Below are 22,241 nucleotides of genomic sequence, written 5' to 3'. Positions count from 1 at the left end.
CTTCAATTTATGTAGCGATTTCCATTTGCTTGTTTTCCATCTGCCAAGATTGATGAACCTTGCTTTTGTGAATTACATAACTTTTTCCTTTCCAACATTACTCATTCAGACAAATATCACTGTAATTATATGACAAGTGATGAAAGGAATCCAATGCAAGTGCAATGAGAGTAGATCCTTTAGGACTGTCAAGATGATGAGTTAGCACTTCATTTGTCACTCCAACATATCTCCAAACTAGAAAGTGTACCTATGGGTAGTCCCATTTTGGGTATCCTATGTGAACTCATTGTATGATGTTTGGAGCATCAGTACTTCCTGAATTTTGCTTTATACCAGATATATGGAGGACATTTTAATTATTTGGTTTTGTGAACAATCCATCCAAAAATTTCTAGAGAACATTAACAGCAATCCATATAGCTTACTATTCTGCCTTGAACAACAAGTGATTACCAGGTACACTTCCTTGATGTTCTAATTACTATATATGACAATTCTGTTACTGCTAATGTTTACCAAAAAAGCTCTTACAAGCCATTATTCCTCCATCTTTGCATGATCCATTTTCTTAGAAGCTAGCTGCTTTCAAGGTCCTGGTTAAAATACCCACTGTTCCAACTCTTGACTCAGGAATTGGGAGTACACTGTATGTTCTGTATAGCAATGGCACATGGTTACCAGCCAAAGTTTATTAAGACCATCATACATCATTATCACACTCAAATGAATTCCAATTACAATGATAAAAGGCCTTTTAGGACTGTCACCTACAACAAAGTTGTGTGTGATATCTATTATCTACAAGGAAATAGCAGAATTATCCAACTTTAGGATTGCATATAAAAGAAGCTCTACTGCATTCTCATTACTCAGGAATGATAAGGATTCTGCTGATGAAAAGTGCTTCATTTAAAATGTAATTTGAAAGCAACTATGGGTTATGCAATATAGCAGATTATAATGTTATTCTGTAAAGAAAGTGAGTAGACCACTCACTTTCTTTACAGAATAACATTATAATCTGCTATATTGCATAACCCATAGTTGCTTTCAAATTACATTTTAAATGAAGATAATTCACAAGTTATTTATACAAAATTATGATAATTGAGATAATTGACATGCACCATGTTTTTATCAACAATATAATATATAAAATGAAATTACAGTTGAGTCTGCATAAATCATCATGAGTATAAGTAGACACCATCCGTTAAATAGTCAGTTTTCTGTAGTCCCGGCCGACTTACATAGACAGTAATGTTAAAAAATTGGTTTACTCGACACCATTTAACTTGTCATCACTGGATAAATTGACATACTTTTGCTGTCCCAAACTTGTTTAGCTGTCTGATAAGTCGACTCCCCTCCTGAAAAAAATGAGTTCATATCGGTGAACTGTGCAGTTTGAACTCATATTTTTCAGGAGGGGAGTTGATTTATTTATTAATATATACATATTAATAAAAATACCTTAACAGATGAACAAAAAGAAAATATACAATCTATAAATCTGACATCACAGCAGAATCCGATTTTGCATTTTCGCACATCATGTATTATTTGTATCACATATTTCACATTTCTGTTAGAAATGAGTGTCCAAAAGCTAACAATGCTTACGCTGAGGGAAAAATACAAATTTGTGTCTGAATTTGAATGTAAGAAAAGTTTTCAAGACAAATTTGCAAAACAAAAAAAACCTTCCAACAACAACATTGGTGGGAATCCTGAAGAAGAAAGAGGAAATTAAGAAACTTTTTCTTGGATTTTCATTGTGGCTGTCTCAAAAACACCAGAGAAAGTTGCCATACAAAGATGTTGAAGATGCTCTGGTACGTAGGGTAAAGCAAATTTGTTTATCAAATCTTCCTGTTTTGGGATCGATACTGAAACAAAAGGCAATGGAAACTGCTGGGGTACTTGGAGTAGAAACCAACTTTAGTGCCAGTGATGGATGGTCAGAGAGGTACTGTACATTGCACTACTGTATTTTTCTAATTGTAGTATTGTAGTTTTTTTTAACTTTGCTTTAGTCGTCATATCGGATAACTCTACACATTTTCACTTTCCCTTGGAGTGTCGACTTATGCAGACTCGATTATATAAGTGAAATTGTCTGCAGTGCTCTTTTGGATCTAATAAACTCTCTCAGAGCTCCAGAACTGGTGTTTTGCACAGAGATGTTAAGTGTGCCTCAGCAAATTGCTTCCAAAAGGAAGAAAAACAGAGTTTATTGTAGGCACATAAATATGATAAATACTTGTTGATTCAAAAGGAAAAATGATTTGCTTATTACATGATTATTGTCACTAATGTTTGTGATAGTAGGAACTTTTCAAAGCTCAACACGCTTCAAACTTTTATACCTTTGCAGTCATATTTCACAGAATCTGCATACATGTAACTTTGCCCAGTCACATATCATGGTTCCATCTCAGTTTTTTTTAATCACAAGATCCTGATCATGTGCTTGCTTTTCATGCTTACACTGCACAATACTTCATTTAGAGTAATTCCAGGTTGTTAAGAAATAAAATCAAAATACAGATATCAATTAAAAACTACCGTATATTTCTGCAGATAAGATGACCTTCAGATAAGATAAGGTATAAATTTTCGTAAAAGTTTTATAATTTTAGCATATAACTGTCCTATAAGATGACCTCCAAACTATCAACAGCCTATGAATTTAGTTTAGATCAGTGGTCATCATCTGGATAATAATACTGTAATATATATGGAATTATGTCCTATTTGTAATTTTTTGAATGAACAAATTTTATTTTATTTTGCATCTGGCAGCACTGCCTTGCAATTGTTGCAAACATTTGCACTGATTCAGGCATTTGGGTAATGATCTTGACTATTCACAAAAACGTTGTATGAGCTACTCTATTTTGTGGACATACCTTACTCTCTACTACGTAAGTAAATACAATTTGTCTGTTTTTTAATAATGGTTTTAATTTATATAAATTTCAATCTAATTTTTTTTGTATTTGTCCTATAAGACGATCCTGGATTTTAGGGCCTTTTTTCTTATAATTCAACTATTGTCTTATCTGCAGAAATATATGGTAATTTCAAATATTTTTATATTATCACAAGTAAAAAAAACAACAAATCAGTATTTTTTTTTTGTTATGTACTTTGTAACTCATCTATATATATATATAAAATGGACGTGTGTGTCCCTATATTTTCACTTTTCAGCCAAAACTACACATTGCACATGAATGGTGTTTGTATGTGGTAGTAGCCACAAGTCTCCATTCTCCATTCGTGCACTATGGTGGTTGTGTCTCGATAGCTATAAGGGTGCAGGAGATATGGGGGTTTAAAGTGGTTGACTTTCGAAGATTTTCTATTTCGATTTTAAAAATGTTCGAACCGTTCGAATTCGAATTTATATTCGAATTGGTTCGACTATAGAATGATTGTAAACATTCCAGAAAATTGATCAAATTGAAAATAGTTCGTTTGACTGAACATAAAAATTCTCTAATTAGTCTGGAAACGGGGGACAGAATTCGTGCATTCTGTGAAAACGGGTAAGATTGGCTATAATGTAATTATCTTAATCTTCACTATCGTTACTTTTTGCCCAGCGAAGCGAGTCCTTGCAGCTAGATTCTAGATTACTTAGAAAAACAGTCTTTTATATATAAAAAAAATTATATTACATACAAATAAAAACCCAGTGAAGCGGGCCCTTGCAGCTAGTATATATATAATATTATTATTATATTATATATTAATATAATATATTATTATATTATATATATACACACATGACACACCTCAGTACTTCCCTAAATTTAATGGGACACCACAAGTAAAAATAGACAAATATATGTGTCTAGTACTGAAGTGTGTCATGTGTGAGGAAAGGTTGTTGAGCTCTGAACTACTATGCATATTTTTACGAAGCTTATGATTTAGGATTCTGGCCTTAATCTTTATTCTTTATTAATTCATTCTCAAAGTTTTATTACAAAAATGATAACATTTACTTCTTTTGTTCTCTGTTAGAGGCATCACTGTCAACTTCAGTTAGTCTGTTGTCTTTTCTCAATAATATATTCTTACGAACTTTAGAATTTACTTTTAATGCCAATATGGATGATATTTTTATTAATTCATGGTCATAATAAAAAAATTTAGCATGATAAAGTTAAATATGAAAAATTCATAGTTTCCAAAATGGTTTCATAGCATTTTTCAAAACAAACCATTGAATATAGAAAAATGACATTGATATCATTTTTCTATATTCAGTGGTTTGTTTTGAAAGCACGTGTTTTGTTCAACATAAAATTGTTTACTTTTTTTAATCAAACAACAAAAGTTAGAGTATTTTTAAATTAAATATTAATTCTGTTATGACAACAATGGGAAGTGATTTCAAGTAATCACACTGAGTGAAAAAATAAAATAAAGTAAGTGGNAACCATTGAATATAGAAAAATGACATTGATATCATTTTTCTATATTCAGTGGTTTGTTTTGAAAGCACATGTGTTTTGTTCAACATAAAATTGTTTACTTTTTTTAATCAAACAACAAAAGTTACAGTATTTTTAAATTAAATATTAATTCTGTTATGACAACAATGGGAAGTGATTTCAAGTAATCACACTGAGTGAAAAAATAAAATAAAGTAAGTGGATAAAACCACTGAACACTGAGTTTGTGGGTTTGTGTCTGACCAGTGGGCTGGTTGCATGAACTATTTCAGGATTTATTCACATAACTAGCATTTAAATAGAGATCAGTTTCCTATATAATAATAATAATAAAGGAGGAGGAAGGGCTGTCTGCTTTTGCAAACTTAGCCCACTAGGAAGAGAAAGGAGTGAAGAAAAAGTTGATGGAAGGGTTCTGAAGGGAGAAGTATTATGGAAAAGGGGAAAAAGTAACGCTGAAAAAAGTTATTAGGACCTCAGAGCGCTGCATCAGAAATTATTAAATTAATAACCAAAATTACAAAAGTTGACAAGACTGTTATACACTATTAACAATTACAAGAAATGGTCTGGTTACAGTAAAATGCAAAACCCATTACATATAGGTAGGTATAAACTAACCTTGAACACTGCAATGTTACAATAACATTAAGACGTGATACGGATTACAACAGATTACATGGTATGTGAGGACCCGATACATATAAATGGGAATACTTTTTTTTTATCTGGAATCTAAAACTAAACTAATACTAGACAATTTCATGATGAACTCAGGATATTTTTCTTCTAATTATCAATTAGAGATTCAGACTATTTACAAAAAATTATTTAATTTTTGAGTCTATCAATTAATCCTTTTTTCATACACCATAGAAGTAGCCTTTACATTGGTTTGAAGAAATCACTTCATAAAAACGAATAACAATAGGTAAAATTTACAATTAAAAACAATCAGACATCAACCTTTCATTTTAGGTATCTGACGCCTTAACATTAAAGATTAAGTAAATCTTCTCACCAACTGCCAAGTTTTACTACTAGACTACTAGTTTAGTAGTAGTCTAGTAGTAAAACTTGGCAGTTGGCGTCAATGACGTCAGAACTTGGCAGTTGGCATCAGATACCTAAAATGAAACTTGGCAGTTGGCGTCAGATACCTAAAATGAAAGGCTGACGTCNTTTTAGTCAGGATCTTTAGACCTATCATATATAAATTATTTATATATCATTGTTTTTCTGAAATTGCAAATATGTGTATTCATATAATGTTTATTAATTAAAGTTACATTTATGAACAAATTATCTTTATATGTCATATATGACTGTGCTGTTTTACAGTGTTGTATTTTAATGACATTCTCTTGATGATTTTTTTTTCTAATTTAATATTATCTAAATCCTAAAGGTTTATTTTTCTACTGAGTCATAATTAAAAAATCAAATTGCTATTTTTTTTATTGAAGGTGTTGTCCTATATATTTTGCTAGATTCTTATATCTAACTTATATTTTTTCTTAAAATTCTGTTTCTGAAGTGTATGTTATATTATTATTATTTTTTTTTATTAATATAGAATTTGAATGTTTAAAGTAAATTTTTAAAAGTTTGAAACATTATGCATTTGGACTTAGATTTAAAAAAGTGTGTGTATGTGTGTACATTTTTTTTTATTAATTATTGTTATATTTAGTGCATGTTTTCATTCAAATATAAATACAGTAGTACTAGACTAAATATAATGATATTCTTTTCTCAAAATATATTACTATAATAAGTAACAATAAAAATATAATCAAACACTTGCTGAGCTTACTATTAATTTAATACTCAAATGCTTTCAGCCTATTTCTAATAGGCCATCAGAACAGAAACAGCCATACACATCTTCATTTATTGGGCATTAATATAGAGTTTAAACAAGGCTATGTACAAACAGCAGTGTATTTAAAACCCACGCATGCTTCACTATATATTCCAGCATGGTCGAATGATTCATTTAGATACAAGATGTCATTGTTTAAGGCACTTATTAAAAGAGCATTCTTATATTGCACCAACGTACAAGATCGACTTTGGAAGATTAACAGAATTAAGAAAGTTGCGAAAAGTTTAGGATACAAAATATCTACAATTGACAGATTAGGCAAGGGTTACAGACAAGATGCAAGCAAACAGGATAATAGAGAAAATAGGTTTAAAAAGTTCACGTATAATAGGAATGTAGAGGGAGTAATGGAGGAATTATGTAAATATAAAAACATGAGAATGGTATATAAATGAGCGCCAAACATCTATAGATTGCTAAGAAATGATAAGGACGAAGTAAGAATGAAGGAGAAGATTGGGGGTTTATAGAATTCCTTTTGAAAATCAGCAGTTATGAGGGGCAAAGGATTATGTGGGTGTCACCACAAGAAACTTGGCAGTACGTATAAAAGAGCACATGTATGGCGTTAGTAAAGGACACAACAACATCATTTTGGCAATCATGGCACAAACGGATGTAGCAAATATAAAATGGGATGAGGCAAGAATAATTAAGCCAGTCCATTCTCCGACGATTGCGTTTGGTATGGAGAAAATGGAGATACATAAGAGTAAAGTAAATAACAATTGCTTAAATGCCAAGGACGCTAATGCTCTTCCAACTGCCTGGAAATACATGATAGAAAAGGAAATGGGAATTAAAAACCCTTAAACTTGTGGCGGTTGTATTTTAACTGGTTTAATGTATATTTTTGTTATATTAGTTTATTTTTACATTTGTTTAATTGTATATTATATTAGTATTTTGTTAAATATTTAATATTTTACAGTTTAATGTAAAGATTTTTAAAATATGTTTAAAAATTTTTTAAATTTAAAAAGTGTTCGAAAAGCTTTGTGTTCGATTGTAGAATAGTAAAATCCTGAGGATGGCCTATTAGAAATAGGCTGAAAACGTTTGAGTATTAAATTAATAGTAAGCTCAGCAAGTGTTTGGTGTTTGATTATATTTGTAAGTAAACGGCTGAGGAAGTGAGGATAAGTAACAATAATTATATGAAGAGAACTAATTAAACAGAATTGGTTTAATTAATAAAAAATATGAGTTGATTATATATATTCTTTTCCAGATATATATATATTTTTCTTTATATATAGTTTAAAATTTATACTATAAAATTTCATGCAAATATTAATTATTTAGAAATTAACAATCTTTCCATAATGTATTCAAAGAAATTTTATTCCATTTATGGATACAATATTTGAATTTTCAAAATAATTTAAAAAATTAGTTTTAATTATATACTTTATAACATATTTACTTTTGTTTAAGCAGCCGCTGCTGGAGCAGCAGATGAAGAAATGTTTATAAAATCTTTTGAAGATGTATCACGAATTCAGGTAATAATTATAATTTAATTTATAAAATCATGATTTTAAAATAAAAGTTTAATCTTTAATATTGAAATATTTTTTCCCAACCCAATTGTACTGTGCCTGTATCAGATAATTTATCTAGCTAGATTTTTAATTTGAGAATTTAGAATTGGAAAATATTAGGGATTCCTGGATATTTTAAAATTTTGTTCATGCATTATTAATGAGGAATGTGCATATTTTATAATATTTATTTATTTCAGATCTGTACATAAAATGAAGGAAAAAGTAACTAAATTCATTGAGATAAGTAATCATAGTTGTTTATGAAAATAAATCAATTAACCACAATAACAAATTTGAGGGTTTTTGAAAATAAAAAAGAATTTCAAGCATAATGCAAATAATGAATTGTTTCAGGTTTAAAATTGAGCTGAAGAGAGAGTCATTAATAGTGATAAAAATTTTATGTTTTCAACAATGAAAGTGTAAAATTGAAGAAAAAAGGATATCTTCATTGTTGAAGATTTCCTTTTTGCTTATGCATTAAAATAGAGATTTAAAATAAATTTTAAAACTCGAACAATTTATTTCTTAAACAGAAAAATCAAGTAAAAAGGACAAAACTGTATTTGGAACAAGACTATGTCTCGGAAACTCACTACAAGTGGAATCACTTTGACGCTCAAGGCGGGTCTCATTCTCATTCTCCAATCTTCTTTGGTATTGCTGCTTTTGGGTGTGATCATTCAAACTTTTGCTGGCCATAATCACAAGGTCATCCACAATGTATTTTCAATGAAATTAACTTATCCAATTTCGAAAATTCTCTCCGTTGTGTGTTAGCCTGGGTTGAATTTTTGTCGATGCGTAACGAAAATTTTCTGTTTTTGAAAAAAATAATCGTGGTTACTGTATCGTCTGAAGTTATTTTTTTTATTTTGCACAAACAATATACAGTTTAACCCGATTATAACGTCATCGGATGTAATGACAACTCTAATTTTGTTAGAAGTATTAAGTACTGGGGTTGGATGTCACGCCAACAGTTATCTCAATCAAAACTTCAGACTATGAGGCGTTAAATATGATTAAAAATAATTTATTCTTGCGAGCGCTTTTGACGTAAATACGCACGTCGTCTTCAGGCTATACAAATCGAACCATAGAATTCGAACCATACATTTAAATTTAAATATTAATGATATTAGCCGTTTTTTGAATTGCCTGAAGACGACGTGTATATTTACGTCGAAAGCGCTCGCAAGAATAAAATATTTTTAATTATATTTAACGCCTCATAGTCTGAAGTTTTGGAAGAAGTTTTGATTGAAATAACTGTTGGCGTGACATCCAACCCCAGTACTTAATACTCCTAACGAGATTTGAAAATTGCGTAAGTCGGGGTAGNACGCATATGTACCAATTTTAAATATTTTTAAATCTTTTTAATTCTAAAATTTAAATTTTATTTATAATAGTTATATTCAAAAAACGGCTAATATCGTTAATATTTAAATTTAAATGTATGGTTCGAATTCTCTGTTCGATTTGTATAGCCTGAAGACGACGTGCGTATTTACGTCAAAAGCGCTCACAAGAATAAATTATTTTTAATCATATTTAACGCCTCATAGTCTGAAGTTTTGGAAGAAGTTTTGATTGAGACAACTCTAATATAATGTCAAATTTTTATCGGTCCCACAATTTTACTATACTAGATAATGTTAAAAAACCTACTTGTAATGACACCCTGTTTTAATGTCATATTTGAAGCACTCCCAAATTTATAAAATTAGATTACAAATTTTACTTAACATAGAAGAAATCACGTGTTCAGTCCTAAGGTCAGAGTTCATTTCTTAAAATGACTGTGAGTGGTACTCTCCTCACCTGACTTCAGTGGGGTGAGATGGCTATTTTGCCTGTTTGTAGAAGAGGGTCGCCATTTTGGATTTTATTTTGACTTGGTTTTCGGTCCTCTGATTACCTATGAGACTGGATTTTTTTATGCACAAATGATTTGGGCACATAATACTCTGTGCCAAATATCAATTCTTGACATGTACTCCTTCATACCTCTATGCTGGTAATAAAAAACGGCATACGATTTTATGAAGAAGACATAGTCGTGTCAAAAATATTAGTTATTTAGGTAATGGTATATTTTATAAATGTAGAAGCTTTATTATTTTATTTTAATATAATCTCATTTCAAATATTTTAAACTGTAACTAAACCTACTTAAGAGTTATTTTATTAAAATCATTTCCACTGTAAAAATATATATAACAGTTGATTTTAATAAATTAACTTTTTGCATTCTTTCATTTGTTTAGAATTTGTTGTTCATTTTCTATTAGATAATGAGCAATTATTTATTGTGACATAGTCACAATGCCAATTTTTAATTATATTTTTATTTATTTAATTTAAAATATATGCTCTCCACTTTAAATTAGCAGTAGTTTACCCCTGTACATGATACTTTTCCTTTAACAATTGAGTCATGCTGGTCCTTTATCTAACATCTTTCAGGGGAAGTTTTTGAACTTCCAGTTTGAATTGGAAGTTCTTATTTAGTTATAGGTGCCTCCTGCCCCTAAGGTTTTGATATTTGGTTTCGTCTTTCATCTTTCTAACTCTGTTCTCAAGATTAAGGAAAGTCAGATGGACAGGCAACAGTGGGAATTTATAGGTCTACAATTTTTTCAAATTGCAACTTAATAATAATGATATTTTTGTAGTTATTTACATTTTTTTATATTTCATTTTAATGAATGGTAATAAGTTTTCAACTTTTAAATGAATACTCATACAATCTGCTTATCAATACAATAGAGGAATTATTTTTATTTTTGAATTATTGTAATATATCTTGTTAATTTTAAATAAATTTAGACAGTTTGAATAGGAATCTTATCTTATTGGGACAGTTATAATAAGTTTATATGGAANATTTAGAACTAAGAATTGTATACTTTTTGTCAATTACTTTACGGGATACAGTAGTTTGTAATTGATATGCATAATTATTCAGTACTTATTAAATAGTTTAGTTATATTCATTATTATGTTAAAAAACAATTTGTATGACAGCTTATTATATTTAAACATACTCCCAGTTCATTTTTTTTGTGTGTTTGCAGAAATCTTAAATTGAAAATGCTTGCAGAGAATTTTTATTTTTATATGATATATTGTTAAAGATATGTTCTTTAAAAATATATCTTAATAATTTTCACAAAAAAAAAATTTTTAGAGAAAATATATCTGTTATTTTATGCAAGTAAGTTTTTTGAGTATATAAAAAAATATGAAAATTGACATGGAAAATGTTTTTATGGTGAAAAATATAATTTATTTTAGATCTTATTTACTTAATCTCATATGATGGTTATCAGTAAGTAACTTGTAGATTAAACTTGAAAGTTGCCAAAATTCTAAAAATCCTTAAAAAATGAATGATGGGATTTGCTTGTTTTGTGAAGACATGCAGCATTTCAGAAATAAACTTTAAGTTGAATTCCATAGTTGTGATTATATGAAATGTGTTAACTGAAATGTCAAGAATAAATTTGTTAATCTGCTGTCTCATGTTAGTCTTTAGTATAAAATTTTCTGTGATTACCTTTTTAGCATGTTTCACGGCATTGGAGAAGTGCTTATGTTAGGACTTTTGTCCGTCTGTCAGATTTCCACGTGCATGCACAATGATTTCACTTTCATTAACTAAGTGTTATGTTCCATTCAGTCTATTCATTGCACATGTTGATGCACATGCACAAAAGGGAACAGAATATTTTGTTTATGGTCACTGTAGTATCAAGCTATAGTAAAAACTACTTGGTTAGTATATTGTATTAAATTAAATTTTCTAATAAATTTATTATAATAATAATTACAGCTGTCCCTTGATAGTCCGACGTTTTGTAANTAAAATATTTTTTTTTTTTTGATTCTGATGAAACCGTGTTGTTGTTATTAAGCTGTTTCTTTGCAGACACACTAAGGTGACATATATCAACACTTGGCAACTTATTGACTATTATTGACCAACTGAATAAATAGTCAATAAGTTGCCAAGTGTTGATATATGTCACCTTAGTGTGTCTGCAAAGAAACAGTAGTATATAATTATTAAATATGTCACTTAATGCAAATATGAAAAAATATATAATTTTTCAAGGAGGTGAAAAAACTAGAGATCCAAATAAACCCAAACCTTGGTAAGTCTAGTTACAAATTTATTGAAATAATAAGGTTTTCAATCAGATTTCATTTATTGAAAACATTATTATTTCAATAAATTTGTAACTGGATTTATTAAANCCCATACCTGTCGGATTATCAAGGGACAGCTGTGTTATTATTTTTAAAAATATTTGATTTGCTTTTGTGGAGTATGCTATCAGATAGGCTTGACCAGTCTTGTTAAATTTAGTTTAGCTGTATAATTTAGCTGTATAAAAAACTGGCTGCAGTTTTTTATACAAGTGATGAAACTTGATTTTCAAATGATAAAAGGTGTTAGAGCATTTAGAAATTGATTTTAAAATGTTTACAAAAAGTGTTCTTTAAGAATGCTCTTAGAAATAGTAATGTATAGTTTTGCAGGGATATTACTTCAAGTAGTAATTACTACATTAGAATAAATTTCACTTAATAGCTGCACTGCTGACTAAAACTTTATTATTTGATCAAACTTCATATAAAATCATGTATTTATGAAAGTTAAAGTAGATGCATTCATTATTTCTTGAAAGTACAGTATATAATTAACATATGATAATTTTAAATTAAATTTGTAATAAAATATTAATCTTGACTTTTTTTTTTTTTTTCAAGATTTTGTCTGCTAAAGATTTAGAACAAGAAATAAATAAAATCAGGGATATACTGTCAGATCCTAATAATGATTGGGAAAAACGTATGGAAACTGTAAGTCTGCTTATACAATACAATAGTTTTGTATGTTTAATTAATGATGTAAAATAATTTTTAATAATTTTATCAATGCTATCTTTGACTTAAATACAAAAATGTTAAATATAATTTTTGACTTAAATCTAGATGATGATTGTATTTATTAATTTACCCATTAAATTATTATATTAATATATTACAGATGAAAAGATTAAGAAGTTTATTACTTGGTGGAGCTCTAAATTTTGACTTTTGTTCTCATTTACGTTGCTTAGAAGTTCCTTTTCAATCATGTATAAAAGATCTACGTTCACAGGTTGTTCGAGAAGCATGTATTACAGTTGCGTAAGTAAAAAACAAAGTTTTTATTTTACCAATATCTTAAAAATTTGCATTATTTCATGACACATTCTTTGATTTAAAAGTCACAGAAATTTTAAAAAATTAATAACTTGCAAACTATTTACAGTAAGATGATATGGTTTTCACAGAAATGCATAGAAAAAAGTTGGATTGTTTTAGGTGTAATAAAAATTTTAGTACCAAAATAGTTACATTTCTTGCCATAGATGGTGCTTGATAAGATTACATAATTTATGAAGTTGTTACTAGAGCTTACCCTAAGAACATTTTTATTTTTTTATTCTTACTTTAACAAATTTACAAATGATTTCAGATTTTACAGCTCCATCTATGGCAAGAAGTGTAATTATTTTGGTACTAAAATTTTTATTACACCTAAAAAATTCCACTTTTTTCTAAGCATTTGTGTGAAAACCGCATCATCTTACTGTAAATAGTTTGCGAGTTATTCATTTTTTAAAATTTCTGTGACTTTTGAATCATCCTGTATGAAAGTATTGTGCATAACAATCCACAAATTTTTCTGACAAATTTAATTCTGACTCAAATTACATCATTTAGAACTAAGAATTGTATACTTTTTGTCAATTACTTTACGGGATACAGTAGTTTGTAATTGATATGCATAATTATTCAGTACTTATTAAATAGTTTAGTTATATTCATTATTATGTTAAAAAACAATTTGTATGACAGCTTATTATATTTAAACATATTACAGATATTTGTAAATATTTCTATTAATAATCTAGCCTTAACTAATGAAAAATCTTTAATTTTATAATAAATCTGTGGATTAAATTAAACTTTATTGTTTAGTAATACTTATTTGTCTCCACACACAGGAATGTAATGAAAATAACTCTTACTTTTAACCTTGTAACTGGAGTGGTTGTGTTATATGTCAGCAAACATTTTCGATGCCCCTTCTGGGTGCTTCCTCAGGCTTTTCTGTATATACTAAGCCGGACGTTGAGAATTGAATACTTTCTTTTGAGTCATTTATCATCGTTGTTTAGTAATATTTTATTGTTTGAATAGACAAGAATCACTGATTCTTTTGCATAGATTACATGAGATGTGATCATGATAATATACCAGGTTGTTCAATAAGTTTTGTCGTTCAATAAGAAAAACACGATTTTATGGTTTGAAATACATTTTATTATTCAATATAATCTCCCTGAACTTCAATACACTTGTTCCAGTGATATTCTAATTTATGGATTCCATCCCTAAAGTGAGAATTCGGAAGACTGTCGAAATACGCTTCCACGGCTGCTATTACCTCTTTGTTCGATGAAAATCGTTTCCCACGCATGAATTTTTTTAGATGTGAGAACAGCCAGAAGTCAGAGGGAGCTAAATCTGGCGAATAGGGAGGATGTTGCAACAATTCGTATTTTAATTTACTGATTTTCGCAATGGTTTTTTGAGCTGTGTGAGAGGGGGCGTTGTCTTGATGAAAAATGATTTTTTTCTTTTTTAAACCAGGTCTTTTCTCACGAATTTTTACATCTAGCTGGTCCAAAAGGTTACAATAATAATCTGAGTTTATTGTTTTACCAGTTTGGAGGTAATCCACAAACAAAATTCCTTTTGCATCCCAAAAAACTGATGCTAACACCTTCTTGGCCGATTTCTGGACCCTAACACGCTTCGGAGCCGAAGTACCGGGTTCACACCACTCCTTAGCCTCTTGTTTTGATTCAGGATCATGGTGGTAGACCCATGTCTCATCCATAGTGATGAAACGACGCACAAAATCCTTTTTATCCTTTCTAAAACGCTCCAAATGTTGCTGAGAAAGTTGCATTCGAATGTGTTTTTGTTCCATAGTTAGCGAATGCGGCACCCATTGTGCACACAGCTTTCTGTAACCCAAAACTTCAGCCAAAATATTGCTCACACTGCCTAACGAAATCCCTAGAGCTTCTACTAAATCTCTCTCAGTTAATCGACGATCTTCCAAAACCATATGCTGTATTTTTGCTACGATTTCTGGTGTTGATGCACTTTTTGGACGTCCTTCAGGTGGATCATCTTCAAGACTCGTACGACCACGTTTTAATTCAGCAACCCATCTTTCTACTGTTCTGATTGAAGGTGAAGAGTCCTTGTACACTTTTAACAATCGTTCATGAATTTGTTTTGGTGCTACACCTTCCAAAAATAAGAATTTTATCACTGCACGATATTCGATTTTTTCCATTGTAAAAAAATACAATGACACGTCGACTTTGAACAGATGCAAATATACAATGAGTTGACTGATCTACTTGAAACTTGACACTTGTTTATGAAATAGTAGTACTATTTTTAGAGTAATAAAGTGACGCTCCTACTAGCGCCACCTATTATCGAACGACAAAACTTATTGAACAACCTGGTATTTTGATTGTGAGTTACATGAGTTACTATACTCCAGGAAAACATTTCTTATGTAAATAGTCTGTATAAAGGAAANATTTATAAAATCATGATTTTAAAATAAAAGTTTAATCTTTAATATTGAAATATTTTTTCCCAACCCAATTGTACTGTGCCTGTATCAGATAATTTATCTAGCTAGATTTTTAATTTGAGAATTTAGAATTGGAAAATATTAGGGATTCCTGGATATTTTAAAATTTTGTTCATGCATTATTAATGAGGAATGTGCATATTTTATAATATTTATTTATTTCAGATCTGTACATAAAATGAAGGAAAAAGTAACTAAATTCATTGAGATAAGTAATCATAGTTGTTTATGAAAATAAATCAATTAACCACAATAACAAATTTGAGGGTTTTTGAAAATAAAAAAGAATTTCAAGCATAATGCAAATAATGAATTGTTTCAGGTTTAAAATTGAGCTGAAGAGAGAGTCATTAATAGTGATAAAAATTTTATGTTTTCAACGATGAAAGTGTAAAATTGAAGAAAAAAGGATATCTTCATTGTTGAAGATTTCCTTTTTGCTTATGCATTAAAATAGAGATTTAAAATAAATTTTAAAACTCGAACAATTTATTTCTTAAACAGAAAAATCAAGTAAAAAGGACAAAACTGTATTTGGAACAAGACTATGTCTCGGAAACTCACTACAAGTGGAATCACTTTGACGCTCAAGGCGGGTCTCATTCTCATTCTCCAATCTTCTTTGGTATTGCTGCTTTTGGGTGTGATCATTCAAACTTTTGCTGGCCATAATCACAAGGTCATCCACAATGTATTTTCAATGAAATTAACTTATCCAATTTCGAAAATTCTCTCCGTTGTGTGTTAGCCTGGGTTGAATTTTTGTCGATGCGTAACGAAAATTTTCTGTTTTTGAAAAAAATAATCGTGGTTACTGTATCGTCTGAAGTTATTTTTTTTATTTTGCACAAACAATATACAGTTTAACCCGATTATAACGTCATCGGATGTAATGACAACTCTAATTTTGTTAGAAGTATTAAGTACTGGGGTTGGATGTCACGCCAACAGTTATCTCAATCAAAACTTCAGACTATGAGGCGTTAAATATAATTTAAAATATTTTAATTATCTTTGAATTAATTATCTGTTTCAAATATTCTTTATTATAACATATTATTTTTAATTCTTAATTTTACTTGAATGTATTTCAAATGAACAAATTTTAAAAAAGTAGTATTTTTCATATTTTAGTAATTAAGTAACTAGTTAACATTAGAAATAAGCAAGTTTTTCTTTTAATAGTTTTCTGTCTCAGCAAGTAGGTACAAGACTAGATCATTTTGCAGAAGCTGTTTTGCCAAGTTTAATTAATTTAATTCCAAATAGTGCCAAGATTATGTCCACGGCAGGGATTGTAACAATACGTTTTATTATTCAGGTAAACATAATTCTCAAATTTACATTATTAAATAAAAAGAATATTAGTATTATATTTATTAAAACACAGCAATGTCACTCTGAGAAGAGGTCCATCAGTAGCACCACAAGTGGATTGACATTGTTTTCCCTATTTCTGATATGATGTCATTGCCCCAATTTTAAGCTTTACAGTACCAAATACTTTTGTATTTATGTTTAAAACATCATTAAATGACCATGCTTCATACCATGAAATACAAACAAATAGTAAACACAACTCAGACATTATGATTTGCTCTTTAACCACTATTTTCAATTACCTATAAACCACATGCACGGAGAACATGCACATAAGCAAATGCTGTTGGAACATAGTAAGACTATGTTCCAATCAGAATTCACTTCTCGTATTGAAGTTTAATAAATATAAAATGATTAAACAATGTAAAGAAACTTAATTTATTATCTACAAATATATTTATCTTTCTCACAGTATAAATGGTAAGTTATCTTTTTCACAACATATATAAATATAACTTACATATGTGTAAGTGAACTGAACCATATTTTTAGGAAAAACTGAGCTTTAAAAGAATCAACAAAAATTGTTTTTATTTTAAAACTCTTCAACACTGTTTAAGTGGGTTATATTATGTGTTATCTTGAATTAAAATGAAATGTTTGCTCATTCTTCACATGGAAAATATGCAAATTAACAAACTGTGTTTAAAAACTTATCAAATTGTTTTGGTTAAATAGTTAAATAGAAGCCATATCATTACTTTATAAACATATTTTTATTTCTCATACTTTTTTATGGATATATTTTGACATTAATGTTTTAAAATTTATTATAAAAAATATGGTTGCATTTTTGAAAAGAAAAAAATAATGAAAAAGTAAGTCATTTTATAATTTGAGCTTTGTAATACAATTATTTTTTGGCATGTCTAATCATGACATCAGAAGAGTCATGCATAGTTTCATATGCAAGAATGAGTTATTTTTTGGCAGGCATGACCATGTGCTATAATAGGAACAATTTTGATACTCTCACCTACTTGCAAACTGGAAGCACCAGCTATCTGTCTGTACTGTACATTCTGCATCATTAGTTTTTAATAAACTGATTGGTTTGAAACAGCATACTGGCAGTTATATATAAATAAAGCTCTAATACTTGCATGTGTTCTTGCATTAGCACACTTATCCAAGACTAAAAAAATATCATTCCATAGTTTTTAGGGGGTTATCAGTAAGTCTGTAATTTACTTGTGACTTCTGTAGAAACTACAGAAAATCCATAGCGCATGGTATTTCTGAAGTAGATTTGATAATGTAAATGATGTTTTCAGCAATGTTATGTATAACCCATAAATATTATATATTGAGATCTTTATAAAATATATTAAAACCATTTTAAAAAAAACACTGGAGATAAAGACAACAATATCTGAACAGAAATTTAATATCAGTTGCAATGTAGAAAGGGAGTGTTTTTATATTTTTTTGTATATTATATTTCTCAAATTATTCATTATTAAATGATGTATTAACTGTTACACAATGGAAATGGAAAACATTAAAAATGTTTTTTATAAATAAATTTGCATTTAAAATGAAAACTTTAAATGGATACATACTTTACATATTAAGAAAGAAATTAAATCTCTCACATAAAAGTTGTACATTGGAAATCTGATTAATCTTCTAGTAAATACACTGATACTCTTTTATTTAGGCTTCTTGGAGTTTTTTTTAAATATGAGCTTTTTATATATTTATTTTTTAATCACGAGAACTTCTGCTTTGAAGTTAAGGCTTTTATTTTGGTCTTTATTTAAGATTGTTTCAGTGGTGAAATTCCATTATTAGAATATTAATTAAAATAATTTTATTTCTGATATTTAGCAATACAGTGGTACATCAGGATACGAAATTAATCCATTCTGAAACTGAGATCGTATCATGAAAATGTCATAAGGTGGATCATCTTTTCCCATACGATTACATGTAAAACCAAATAATTCGTTCCAACGCGAAAAACATACTCAAATTAAAGCCAAGTAATACATTTAAAAAAATAACTGTAGTAAGAAAAACAAATGAAAAATGCGAACTAATGTAACGTCGTATGGTGAGTTTTTGTTCGTATCGTGGAGCAAAAATATGTTCGAATTTCATGTCGTATCCTGAAAATTTCATATGCTGGGGCGTTCGTAACCTGAGGTACCACTGTAATGAGCAATTATTAATTTTATAAATGATTTAATTTTCCTATTTATTAAAAAAAATTGCTTATTTTTACTGTTTTTTTAATTATGTCAATCATTTAATATATTAAGATTAATTATTAATTGACAGCATACTCATGCAAACAGATTAATTCCGATTTTAACGTACAATGCATCATCAAAGTCTAAAGACATTAGAAGGTAAGTCTTATTTTTCATCTTTATCTCTCTTGATTTAATGTATTTAAAAAGTTTTTATACATGCAAAATATATTCTGATAATTATGTAAAATTTACAAAATAATTTGTTATTTTGTAAAATATGAGATATTTTTTTTCTCAAATTTTAAGAATAAAGTTTTGATTATTAATTCTTCCCTTACAGATTTATATTTGATAGTCTGGAAAATTTTAGTTTTATTAGTTCAAAAAATAAAAAATTAAATTATTTACTAGTAAAACTACCATATTTACTTGAATGAAAATGCATTTTTTTCAGGTTTTAGTATCTCTGAAAATAAGATTTATCTTATGTGAGAATTGGAAAGAATTCGTATGTGATAATTACTTTCCATCCTGAATATGGAGTCCCTACTATATATATGATATAGTTATTATATACTTATCAAACATAATTTCTACATAAACAAATAAAAATATGAATAAAATAAAAATTTCTATTACAATTATTCAAGAGAGAACTTTTAATTTCAACCTGCCAAATTATTATTCAGACAAGAGAAAATTTACATATTAAAATTATAATACCTGTAGTACATCCATATTCGACATGGGATACTCTTTAATTTAGGCACAAGTTAACGACTTCCTAAATTTTATCTTCACTTGTCTCTGTATAAGAATGAGTAATAATAGAGAACTGGGATGGGAACAAGTACATTAGCAAGAGCATGTTTGAAGGTGTCCTCTCACCTTTAATATTTCATCCAATAGAATTATTAGAAAATCTCACCATGCTTCCATTGTGTGATAGAGAGTGAAACATTGCACTCAAACTATCACTTTCAGGAGAACTAAGCTGTTTTTCCTCCGTGAGAAACAGGATACTTTGTTTTTACAGTTGTCAGGATACAGTTGTCTTTTTAACTTTTAGATAGATAATTTTCTCCTAAAATAATTTTAAATAAATATTTTAACAAAATAACTAAAATTACGCTCTCAACTTCAGACTCTTGCACTTAGATTTAATGTAATGTATCCTAATTGCCAACCTATAATGCAATTCATCTTATTTCTCTTTCACTAATTCCGTTTTTTAATTTTAATCATTTTATTAGACCAATATTTGTAATAGTAAATGTTTAAAGAGTTGACTTAGGTCAATCTCATTAGTCTATTACAATAATGTCATAACTATTTGGATAAAAATCACTGAAAATTTGTACAGCACTCTCAAGAAATGCTGTTCTTTTGGTGCTTAAAACAACATGCAGGATGATTGCATATGGAAAGATGTGAGCATTGAATCCAGTGTTGATTCACAACAGCCTAACACAGAAAGTGAACAGGCTTCCAACTTTGATACTATCCAAGATGGTAATATATAACTAACTTTATTGCACAATAAACACTAAACAATTTATGTCAACAGAATCAGTTCTGTTGACACAAACTTGTTTAAAATTATCTTTTTTCTAAAAGAAAGAAAGAAAATCTGCAACTCTCCTGCAGCTTTTCTTTCTTTCTTTTAGAAAAAAGGAGCAGGTAGAAATTAAGGTACATCTTACATTCAAGTAAATATGATATATATATATAATAAATATCTTCTATTCATTATGTCTTATTTTTTAAGTATATGTAAAGAATATGAATTCTAATATATTTGCATATATATTAATACTAAATATATATTTAGAAATTAAAATTTTTTGAAATGTATAAACTATTTTATTCTTAAATATACATTCATGGACAAAAAGAGTTTTTATGAAGGAAACATTGAAATTGAATAAAATTTTATTAGTGTGAACATAATGAAAATGGTAGTAACTGATAACAATATTGTGAGATCCTGGACAGAACTCTAAATTTTGTGTTAAAGATAATGAATATCTGATTGGACAGTTAAACTTTTACCTTTCAAAAATAAAACCAGAAGCAAAATGTAAAGTCTCATGAAAACAATAAAGAGGTTCTTTTCATCAAAAAGGAAAACAAAAGGACAAAATTACAGGAGAGAGTTTCAAAGTTCAGAGGAATTTTAGCTGGCCAGGATCAGGTCAATAACTACCTCTTCTATACCCCAAAAGATTTTGAATTGTCACTGGGAAAAGAGAGAAGATCAATCAGAATGTGGAATAGAGGAGAGAAACTCTTTAAAATCTCATGTTTCTATGACACAATGTTCTTTGCTTTTTCTTTTCTCCAAGATGTTATATTTTGGCCAATTTAGGATCTACCAGAATATGCTAGATTCATGTTGTGCAATCTAACATCCAGCTGCCACAGAACACAGCATTTGACATCAGCTAGCCCCAAGACTGTCAGTCCTTTAGAAGATAATCAATCACCAAGAGACTGAGTGAATATATTCACTGCAACATTTGGACTTTCTTCTCAAACAGACCAATCAAAGGAGAATTGTAAAAGCACCTATAACAAAATTTTGAAAGAATGTTTTTTTTTATTTTATTAAACTGGAAAAGTAAATGGAAAACCTGTCTCAGTATATAAATCATGCCCAAGCATGATTGTCCCAACAATCATACACAGTCAGCAAACTACAATATAGCCAGTGGTGATATTCGAAATATTTAACAAAGGATTCGCTAACAGAAAATTTTTCCTTAACAATTTTTTTTCGCTCAAATGGTGCATTAGCAACATTAGCGCAAAAACTGGTGTTAAGATACCCATATAAATAAAAAAGATGCATTCGCAAAATTAAGTCAGTTAAAATTGAACATTGTTTATGCCAGAACATATATATATTTGTTTTTTTTATAAATAATAGAAAAAGTGTTGAAAATGGTTTATTTTGCACATATTTTAATATTTTTTATTTAAAATATTTTATAAACTTATAAAAAT

At 28.8% G+C, this 22,241-nt stretch overlaps 1 protein-coding gene across 1 annotated transcript in view; it reads left to right on the top strand.

Annotated features, from left to right (window-relative positions):
• Positions 1 to 22,241, top strand: part of LOC111626612 (CLIP-associating protein 1-like) — a 156,998-nt gene that overhangs the window by 78,369 nt on the left and 56,388 nt on the right. The window contains exons 12-16 of the mRNA XM_023370048.1: positions 7,801 to 7,865; positions 12,690 to 12,782; positions 12,970 to 13,112; positions 16,840 to 16,975; positions 19,321 to 19,391. Of these exons, the coding sequence (XP_023225816.1) occupies positions 7,801 to 7,865; positions 12,690 to 12,782; positions 12,970 to 13,112; positions 16,840 to 16,975; positions 19,321 to 19,391 (508 nt within the window). The remainder of the gene's footprint in view (positions 1 to 7,800; positions 7,866 to 12,689; positions 12,783 to 12,969; positions 13,113 to 16,839; positions 16,976 to 19,320; positions 19,392 to 22,241) is intronic.

This window comes from Centruroides sculpturatus, unplaced genomic scaffold (assembly GCF_000671375.1).
Source record: "Centruroides sculpturatus isolate CEXI.00-Female unplaced genomic scaffold, Cexi_2.0 scaffold362, whole genome shotgun sequence".
Taxonomy (NCBI): Eukaryota; Metazoa; Arthropoda; class Arachnida; order Scorpiones; family Buthidae; genus Centruroides; species Centruroides sculpturatus.
The sequence above is the reverse complement of the archived record's forward strand: the minus strand, read 5'-3'. Positions and strand labels throughout refer to the sequence as shown.